Source organism: Odontomachus brunneus, unplaced genomic scaffold (genome assembly GCF_010583005.1).
Source record: "Odontomachus brunneus isolate Ranch 3 - 2012 unplaced genomic scaffold, Obru_v1 Obru_scaffold_259, whole genome shotgun sequence".
Classification (NCBI taxonomy): Eukaryota; Metazoa; Arthropoda; class Insecta; order Hymenoptera; family Formicidae; genus Odontomachus; species Odontomachus brunneus.
Window position 1 is genome coordinate 301473 of NW_022639709.1, and position 10356 is coordinate 311828.

Here is a 10356-nt window from a genome sequence, read left to right on the forward strand (position 1 = left end):
TGTTTCCACAAAAACTGGAAGAGAGTCTGGGACACCCTGTATAAATATATATATACATACAAACACACACGTGTGTGTGTTTCCTCCCGCCTTTCTTTCTCGTTGTGTGCGCTCGTCGGGCAGAACGTCAATTATTAATTTAATTGTGCTAATTAGTAACCTCGACGGAATCGAGCCGCGAATGCTCAAGTGCGATCGATACGAAATGCGCCCGGCGTTGTCCGGGAGGGAGAGAGGGGGGAAGAGAGCGCCCGATCTATCTCGCTGAATGCGAGTTCCTTAACAATGTCATCGATCAGCGGAGAGAGCGAAGCGCCGTTTGCATTATTGAACTGCTAAAAGCGCCGATAAGACGTCGCTGTAACGCGTTCATATTATTAAAAGAGCGCGAACCCGAAAGGCCAAGTGCAATAATTGCGTTATCAGTAATCGGTTTGAGGACCGGAGGGAATTGGGGGGCAACGCGATTTTTGTTCGATCGATTACATTAACCAGCTGTCTTCTTTTGTTTTCAATCTCGTGCATGTTCGTTTAAATAACCGAGCGGCACTGCAGAATAACGAATTCAATTCCCGATAAGAAGCGTCGCGTCACATGTTCCCACTACGTGTCTCTCTTTCTCTTTCCTCCTCTTCCTTGTACAGCCAATACACATACGGATCGTTATATTTTGTTGAACCGTCGCGACTTCCTTGCGCGCAAATAAATGATGTTCGCTACGCGTCTAGCAACGACCTCGTTCCTGACATCTCTCTCTCTCTCTCGCTCTCTTTCTCTTCCTACCCTTCTTCTCTCTTCCCCCCCTTCTCGTCCTCTGCCTCCATCTCTTTCCCTCCGCGTGCGTATTTCAGTCCCGAAGGTTTCCATCGATCGAACCCGGCAAAAGCGAGTCGTCGGCCTGACCCGCGACACTTGCGAGAAATTATCGACATCCGCGGCCGATATAGCGCGCTCTCCTCCGATTTTCCCGCGACCGAGTGCCTGGATTATTCGTTTATTCCGATCCGTTAAAAATATCGGGACTGCCGATATCGTCGAAGTGTTGGAACAAGTTCGTGTCCCTTCTCTCTCTCTCTCTCTTTCTCTTTCTCATGCTCTTCGTCCATTTCTCCCAGGAGCGAGATTAAGAGTTCTAATAAAATAGACACAAAAAGAAGACGATATAGATTGTCGCGAATAGATATGCATTATTTTTACGGCTTTAATTACTGCGACAGATCGATCGCAAGAACGGTCAGTTGATGTCGCTTTTATAAGTTTCAGATATTTGGGGAATCTAGGCTGACGTCGATTTGCTAGTATATCGCGAAGCGACATTTTCAGCTCTGCTTGGCGAAGAAAAAAGTCACGCGTCCGACTCCCGAAATACTTTAATTTTTAAAATCGTTGCCAGAGAAACGACAGAATGAAAGAATAACGAATGTAAAACGTTTCGTATGTGTTCGATTGCAAAAATCGCTTGTTTGTCTCTCCCGAGTGTTGCAAATGAGTGCATAACGAAATATCCTTTGTTTCGGAATAGAGCAAAATTCGTACTTTCTAGGACTATATGCGAAAGTTAAATAACGAATCGGCGAAAAAATCCAGTTTTGTTCGCGCGGTATCGCGTGCGAGACGTGTTTTCGCCATATTTCCGCATAGTGGTACAACTATTTTTTACAATTCTTCATAAAACTCGTATCACCGGGATTATGCTGAGCAATAAACGAAATTCCATTCCGCTGGATCAGACGAGGATTAGCAAAACCGCCACTGCTGATACAACGTGGCAGTCTGCGGACGCCGCGATTCCGCGCTCCGCCGGACCGTCGTCGACGTCGCGCGGCCGTTCTCCTCCCACAACGGAGAATACATCGAGCCGTCTCACGAGATAGCTGTGTCTTGATCCTCGTGCATCGCTCGCTCGCGCGCACGGTAGCACAGGTCCGCTACGCGCAGTCGTTCAAAATTAGATCTAGGTGAAGGGAGAGACTCCGCGACGCACAAAATAAGCCGACGAAAAGAAAGGACGGCTGAGTGTGGGTAGGTAGGTAAAAAGGAAAAGAGGAGGAAGTACCCTTCAAAATGAGAAGAAAAGAGGGAAAACGAGAGAGGGCCGCGAGAGCGAGAGAGAACGGGAAAGGAGGGAGGCAAGGAGGGAGGCAGAGAGAGAGAGAGAGAGAGAGCCGGAGAAGAAATTATGGGTACCCGTGCGCGGCCGAACACAGCCGGCCAATCGCGTGACGCGTCGAAAATACGATTCGCTTCGGAGTAGTTGCCATTGGCGTTCCGCGCGGCAGCGTCGTTTTACTCGACGGAGACGGACATTTCGGCGGCAGCGCGCCACACGTGGCAGCATCCGCGTGCGCATGCGTCGGCTGAGAAGGGTGAATGCGCCTGGATGTCGCTCCGCTCTCGAGAATGCGACGTTGCGACGCGCCAACTCGCGCTCTCGCCGCGCTGTTGCCGGATCCGCTAGGGACCCTATCAAACAAACACCGCCGACACCGCGGGAGAGGACTCGCCCGCCCGCGCTACTCGCTAACGGATTACGGTGGAAGGAAGGTTAATCGGTGACGGACGAGGAGTTCGTTGTTCAGCTCGCGATCGTCGCCTGCTTCTCTCTCTTTCTCCTGCGTTTTACTCTCTTCCTCTCTCGCCCTAGTCTTTTCCTTCTCTTTTTTTTTTCAATGTGGCAAATAGACGAGGCTCTCTCCGATTCGCGTGACTCTCTTCGCCTCAGATACACGTATTTTCGATCGTTCCTCGCGCGAGTTCCCGAGGGGCCCGTATCCGCCGAGGAATCCATAAGAAACGCGCAAAACATCGACGGAGTTCGCGAGCGAACGATTGTCGGCTGTTTCGAGATAAGCTAAGGGCAGCTAGTAGGTGTGGGAGAATTTAATAGAGAGAGAGAGAGAGAGAAAAAAACAGAAGGGGAGGGAGAAAACCTACTTTTCAAACACAGTCAGCTCGAGCAAACAATGGACACGTTTCTTCCCCACGGCAATGCGAGCGCTCACGTTGGTGAGCTGCATTTAGCGGCGTGTCGCGATCAAAGCGAAATATACGTCGCAAAACGCGGAACGAGCGAGTAACGTGACACATATATCTGCACGCTTCACGAGATACCAGCGTAAAATATCCTTCGCGAAACCTTGCACTTTGTATCTGTATCATCACTCGCCGGTGGAGGTCTCGTTTGGTGCGTGCATATGCCACGTATGTGTGCGTGGTGCACGCACCAAGAATACACATGTAAAGAGAGAAAGAGAGATACTTTGCGCGGTTCAGCAAGAACCTTCAAGTTTTCGAAACGGACGGAAAGTTCACTCGGAAATTTCTCCCTGGGCGTATACTTCGTTTCAATCCAAACGGTCATTAGATATCTGATTATTCGACATGTTATATTTATTTACTGTACATAGGCGCGTTATTCGACTGGAGTAAAGGTCGGTGCGTTCGACACCCGTCGAACCAGTTTCGGGCGAAATGTTTCAAGACAACTTCCTTGTATGCGTGGTTACCGGACACTCGACGAGACTGTCAAGTGATTCGGCTTTTTATTGGCGATTATATGGCCGCGCATTAACGATATCAAGAGCTGTAAAAATACTAAACATTCCTCTGCGAAATTATTTCTCCTAGAGATTACGACGTCGAAATATCCCAAGAGGTTTAGTAAGAAGCAGGCTATTTCATCGAGAGCGGTCATATCTAATGCATTCAATAAAGTAATAGTAATATTATCATATTTTTGCAAAATACCGACATCTCACTCTCACGCACAGAAAAATATATACTGCATTCAAGTAAATATTACTTGTTTCAAGTGTTTCACAAATTTATATGTTCGCAAATCTAACATAAGCCCCATCATAAGCATCAAATTTATTCAGAATGCATTTTAAAATCTAGTAAGTTTAGTATTTCAACCAAGAGAATATTAAATTAAAACAAAAATTTTTTGCTGACTACCTAGAATCGAACCGACTTTTCCTTCAATAAATAATATTCTTACAAAGAGCATAAATCTTTTTTTAGGTATATACACTGAGAAAAAATGTTTAGTATTTGTAACTATAAAAGAGAAATAATTACTATAAATTATAGTCAAAAGAGAAAACCTTTTTTATTAAATTCCACTATAAAAAAAGACGGTTCAGGCCAAAAGTAACTACAATTTTAATTAAATCAATCACTTGTTTCCTCTCAGTATAATCAGTTTTCTGAAATCTGTGGTGATATATTTCGAGAATAATTACTAGGAAAATATTCTTTGCCGAAGACAATTATTACTTGAGAGAAGAAAAGTGAACAGAGTAATCGCTCGTCTCGGCAGTGGAATGATGCTTTTCTGTGCGCGCGCAATAGACGCACAACCGCACGAAATGACGACGTCGTTACCGGAAATGAGTAAAAAGAGTGCTCTCCCGCGATGACTTCGAGCCCGTTTCGATCGGCTTCTCTCCGGACGGGCGTAAAGTTACACCGTGCGCGCAAGAGATCAGCCGTCGTGAACGAACGGACGTGAAACAGAGCGAGCCAGCCGTACATCCGAAACGACTCTTACCGCGCTAGAAACTCTACCTACTTCGCGTCGCACAAAGAGATATACGCGATGCACGACGGACGCGCACGTAGTAACGCGTGCGATCGATAAACGCGAGGCACCGAGCGTGTTTTTTGAGAAGTGCAGAGGAAAAAAATGCGAAGAAATGCAAAGTGAAAGCAAATATACCGTGTAAAGTGACGCGATTAAAAGGAAATCACGTTTCGCGGATTACGCGTTGAAATTACGCAGCGTTCAGTTTTACGGAGCGCGTTGCATGATAAAGGGCCGGGAATGAACTCGCGTCATCAGGCCGGGGGAAAATCGTTGGCGGTGTTGTTGTTGTTGATCGCGACTCGCGCTCTTCGACAAATGGAACTTCCGTCCAAACATTTCTGCCCGCTCGATTTCGCTGGAGCTTTATTCGCGATACTGCGAATGTTGGTCTCGTTTGACGTAACTTCAACGTTTCCTCTCTTCTTTTTCCGCCTGTGCGCGAGACATCACCGCTTTAACAAAATGCGAAAGATTTCTCTCTCTATCTCTCTCTTTCTTTCTCTCGCGCGAGTTCTGCCGTCGGTGAAGCCTGGAATCTTGAGCGTATTCCGCTCCTACCTCGCTCTAACGCGATTTACACCTTCATCACCCGCCCGGATACCCTATCGAAACAAATACGTCGAAAACAAGCCGCTTGACGATTCTCACGTCTCCCGTCTAACAATTTTCACGCCTCCGTGCTGGCCTTGTAACTTCACGATATGCGCCCGCTCGCTCACTCGTCCGTCTTCTCTCTCCCTCTCCCTCCCTTCCTTTCCCCCCCTCCCCCCTCTCTCTCTCTCTCTCTCTCTCTCTCTCTCTTCCTCCCTTTCAGAGGTCCGTCGATCGAAATCGGCATTCGGCCGACCGATGGCTCTTCCACGACTATGGGCTCACGATGACGTAACGGTCACTGACCCCCTCCCACCTCTGGCGAGCCTTCTTCTTCCCCACCCGCACCTCTCGCACCGTTTCTCCTCCTCCCCCACTATGCGTCATCTATTCTTTCTGCCTACGACGAGCGATGCGCGCGCGATAGCACTCGTCGTGCACGTGTGTGTGTGTGCACAGGTCAGCAGAGCGAAGAGAGCGACAGTGTGTTGCGTGCCTGTGTAAGTGTGTAGGTATGCAATACGTACCGTGTATGTGTGTGCGTGAGCACGCATGCACGCACGCACGCACGCACATACACGCGTACACGGATACGCTCGCGCGCGCGACATGTACGGCGCGCGTTTCTTTATCTCTTTCTCGACTTCTTTTTTCCTCGTATCATAATTCGAACAACATTTCGCGACTAATTGCAGCGCGGATGAAAGTAAACGCGCGGGAGTCTCTCGAGGAACGACGTCGCGAAGAGCCGGCAGGGCAGCGCGAATTCGTGTGGATCTTGATAACGCCGGGCGAGAATAGCGCGGACATTAGTATCGGAAAAAGAGAGAAAACGGCTCGTCGACGTATATATCGCAATGTGTGCGCGACTTGCTCCGCTCTTGCTAGAGCAAGAGAGAGCGACTGAGGGAGGGTGAAAAGGGGGAAGCCGAGGGAGCGAGCAAGCGAGTAGGTGAGCGAAAGAGAGAGAGAGAGAGAGAGAGAGAGAGAGAGAGAGAGCAGAAGTAGAGGGAGAAACGTTGGGATCGATAGCCCATGTACACGCTACATAGTACATAACTCATATGAAACGAGAGAGAGAGAAGGAAGAGACTAGAAGGGAGAGGAGGCGAGGGAAAGAGAGAGAGAGAGAGCCAACCGATGGAAGATCGCGCGTAAATGAAAGTGCGGGTTATCAATGAAACGCTAAATCCTCACGCAGCTTATAGTACTGCGATGCATTATACCTTCCATGAATACAGTCGTCGTATTCAAATTCCCTACCAGCAACTCTTCTTTCCTTCTCAGTCTTCCTCTCTCGTTCCCTCTGCCCATAACGAACATTAACGGCACTGTCTGCTTGGAACACGCGACCGATCGATTTTCGCGTCGATGCTTCCTTCGTTCCTTAATAGCGCAGCTCGTCGGCTCCGTCTAAAAGTTGGATGCACGCGCGCGATAACACGCGGTCGGTCGTCGCAGAACGCGGGAGTAAACGCCACGACGACGATGCGACCCATTTTTCGCGGCCTCCTTTATCGCGCGGACGAATTAACGCCGGGCAGAAAAAGAATCGGCCGCGAGATCTCGTCCTGGTAACTGCCAGATATTCCCAGCCTTCTGCGTCCCGCAGCGAATATGTGTACACACACATACACATACACCATACGTACGCGAGAGAACATCGGCAAATCATATTAAAAATCTCACTGACGAACCCGTATTAGCTTTATTCGTGCGCAGAAATAATAAGTGTCGAAGTGCATGCTCGTCCATGCGCTAAATGTTTTTTTTCTCCCGTTTTTGACGGACGAAAAGTAGAACTGACATGCTGAAAATAGATTCTGTCCTCCCCATCCATTGCGCCTGCATCAATTCGGTCCATCGTCATTTACCGTCATTCTACACAGCTAACACCACGAGACAGTTAGCACAAAAGCTTCGTAAACACAGCGTTTCCAGGAAGGGCCACACAGAAATTCCCTTCCCTAACCTTTCTACTTTTCGTATCCGAGCCTGTTTCGAGAATAAAGAGAAATGAGAGAAAACAGGAGAGGAGAAGAAAGGAGACGAAAGAGGAGGAAGAGGGGAATCGTCGCGGCCTTGGGCCCCTTCCATCGATCCTGGCTTCTTTTCTCGCCTTCGCCGATGTCTCCTGCGTCTCTCGTCACCTCACCTTTCTCACCAGCCGGTACATAAATATTTATCACCCGCGGTCGTAATCGACAATGACAATAAACACTTCTTCGCGACGTTCCGCGATTGCCTCGAGATTTTCGACCCTCGTTCGAGAAACGTAAACAAAACGATTAAGCAATTAGCGAGTCTCGTTGCGAATAAGCACCTGCTTCGGGGCGTGAGACCCACATTTAAGTCGCGTACAACTACTTTTCAGAGTGAAAAAAGCCTCGATGTCTCGAGCGTAGTGTATCATAAAGCGAGATCGACGCCAGCTGTTACACGCCATATTCGCAATCAAGATCGGCGGCGCTTCGATAAGGATTCGCGCGCGTTACGCGCCGCAAACTTTAGTAGCAAGAGAAAAAGAAAAAAAAGAAAAAGAGAGAGTTCCACATGAAATATCTTGATATAAATAAGTCCTGAATTAATTCGACGTCCTCCATTGTGCGAAAATAACGCGAAATCTGAAGCGAAGCCGGTGGAAGGCTCCTTTCGGACGTCTCTCCTTTAAAACATGCACGCCAGCGTTCACGTGTCACCTATACGTCTTTTGATATTTGGGAAAGTTACTTTTAGTATCTTAAAATCAATACAGAATCCGCGCGAAATAACGAGAGCCTTTTACCGTATCGAGCGCTTAAATATTTTCACGGTCGTATCGTTCCATTTTCTCTTGTCGCTAAAATGAGAAGGGAGGAAGGGCAGGGAACATTGGACTTCAACTTGTGCGCGCGCGCCTGTGTTCCGCCTAAACATATTTCGCACATGCATATTTCACGATACCGTTTCTCCTTTTTCTCGGAGCGCCGTTCTCGATTTATTTACGAGACATCGAGTCGCGCGCATATACCTGCTGTTGCCGCTGCGGGTACGTCACAAATGTACGCTGCGTAATTTAAGGGCAAACTATTCGCAAGAGAGATCGGTCGGGTTTTCAGCCTCAACGTTATCCCGTGACCGCGATATATCGCATTCACCACGGGAAAATGCACGCAGCATGCCCTTATCGACGCGTAATTTCACGTCATTGGGCCTTTTCTCTCTTCACACACGCTCTCTCCTCCCCTTCTCTCGCCTGACCCTCTCTTTCTCTCTCGATTTTCCCTTGTGATCAAAAAACGCGCATTTTCGTTATCGATCCGCCGTTCCCACTTCCAATCACACACCCACCTCGATATATCACCTTTCTCCCACTTCTACACTCTTTCTCTTTCTCTCTCTCTTTCTCTGGCTTTGCCCGTTCAACAAGTTTTCACATCGATTCTCGTTTTTCGCGAATTCCATAACGGTGACGCATGATCCAATAATGTCCAATGTAAAACAGCAACATTTCCCCGCGGCAAACGAATTTTCAGGAAATTTTTCCAAATTACGTCGCAGTCACGAGTACATTTCCTCATGTCAAAATACAAGTGAATCTGTTTCCATACCTCGTATATCGAAAGTAAATGGATAAATCGAAAATATTGTGTTTCTCGATTTCACGGTCAATACAAGTTCGATAGGCATTGCCGTTAAATTTTGTCTGCTTCAATTTCGATTTGAAGTCAATTAAGAATATGTCCAGATCAGGAGTTCTCAGTCGGTAAAAAAACTCGTCGAATGCGAAAGAAAGTAAGTTTTCGTTTTCACTAATCTCGTATTGAAGTTCAACTGGAAGAAAAACAGTTCCGAGTAAAAGCCCCCGGGGACTTGCTTGGCCGGATTGGCCGAAGGGCAGTACACAGCATGAAATAATGAAGAACCCCTGTTCTGGACATCACTTACTGTCACGAAGTTTGCGCGCGCGCACGAATTCACTGATAGAAGTAAAAATACGTGTCGTACCTTGTATAAATAGGTGCATAACTTGTCGCGGTAAACCTGTGATCCGGGTAGTATGAATATGTCGGGATATGCGGTGCACAGAACATTGAGCTGCTCCACGCGTAACGCGGATGTAACCTCGGTTGCGAAAATGGCATCATGTTATAATCATAGATCCACTCGTTCGTGCTCCTCATCCTCGAACTTCTCAACGCTTCTTCATAGTAAGCGCACGGTAAGTTTCTCTGTGCCGAATCTGATTCATCATTTCTTCTATGCAACTTCTGAAAGCATCCCTGCCATCTCTACCTCTCCACTAGTGGATCGAAGCTAAGTACATATTCGAGCGACTTAAACCCTTTCTCTCGACGCATTTTGAAGCGCATCCGACCTCCAATGAGGTCCCTTTTAATAGTTGATTGAAACTTGTCTCATGCAAGATAATTTGATTTCAATTTGTACTTCAATTTCAATTCAGAGTTAAATCAGAGTTTCTCAGCTGAATTGTGCATTAAGAGAAAAAATATCTAAAAAATATTAATTCGATGGTATAGTACTCTAATGATGTATTTACTTAAATCTAAATTCTTTTATTTAAACAGAATAAACAATTGCTTTCGTAAAAAGATAAGGTTTTAAAAAAATATGTTTCCTTATTTAAAAAATATTTTACATTAATACAAGTAAATATATACGTTATTAGTATCCATCAAATAAATATTTTTTATTTCTTAGATATTTTCTTCTCTCATAATGTATCTCTGACATTATGGAGTATATTAATAGTAGTTAATATAGAGTAGTCTGCAATTAATCTGATGTGAGATATTCAGATCAGAATTTAGAGTTAGATTTTCAACACTGAAAAACTCTATCTAACCCTGAATTTAAATTGTAATATTTCATCTGAGACGAGTTTCAAATAATCATTATTAATACGGGCCTGACTGCTTCGCTTGAGACAAGTTTTATGTGCGAGAATTATTACAACACGTAATAATTCTCGCACCGGTAACAGACCGGTCACGAGACTTCTCGTTTTTCAAAGCTCAGGGAAAGACCGGTCACAATTTTCCTCGTGTGATCTGTAACAACTATCGTTGGAGCACACAGTTCATTTCACACAGTGAGAAACACAAGCGAGAAAATCTCTTGCGTTTGAGCTTTAAGAAAAAGGGAAATCTCGTGGCAGACTTTTTTGTATGTTAATA

The 10356-nt window shown here is 46.3% G+C and overlaps 1 protein-coding gene across 12 annotated transcripts in view; it reads right to left on the reverse strand.

The window, feature by feature from the left end:
- Nucleotides 1-10356, reverse strand: part of LOC116852858 — a 113342-nt gene that overhangs the window by 49370 nt on the left and 53616 nt on the right. For 3 of the 12 annotated variants that reach the window (XM_032833593.1, XM_032833601.1, XM_032833592.1), the window contains exon 2: nt 9167-9429. The exons of the other annotated variants lie outside the window; for them this stretch is intronic. In XM_032833593.1, coding sequence (XP_032689484.1) covers nt 9167-9429 — 263 coding nt within the window. The remainder of the gene's footprint in view (nt 1-9166; nt 9430-10356) is intronic. 12 annotated transcript variants of the gene reach the window in all.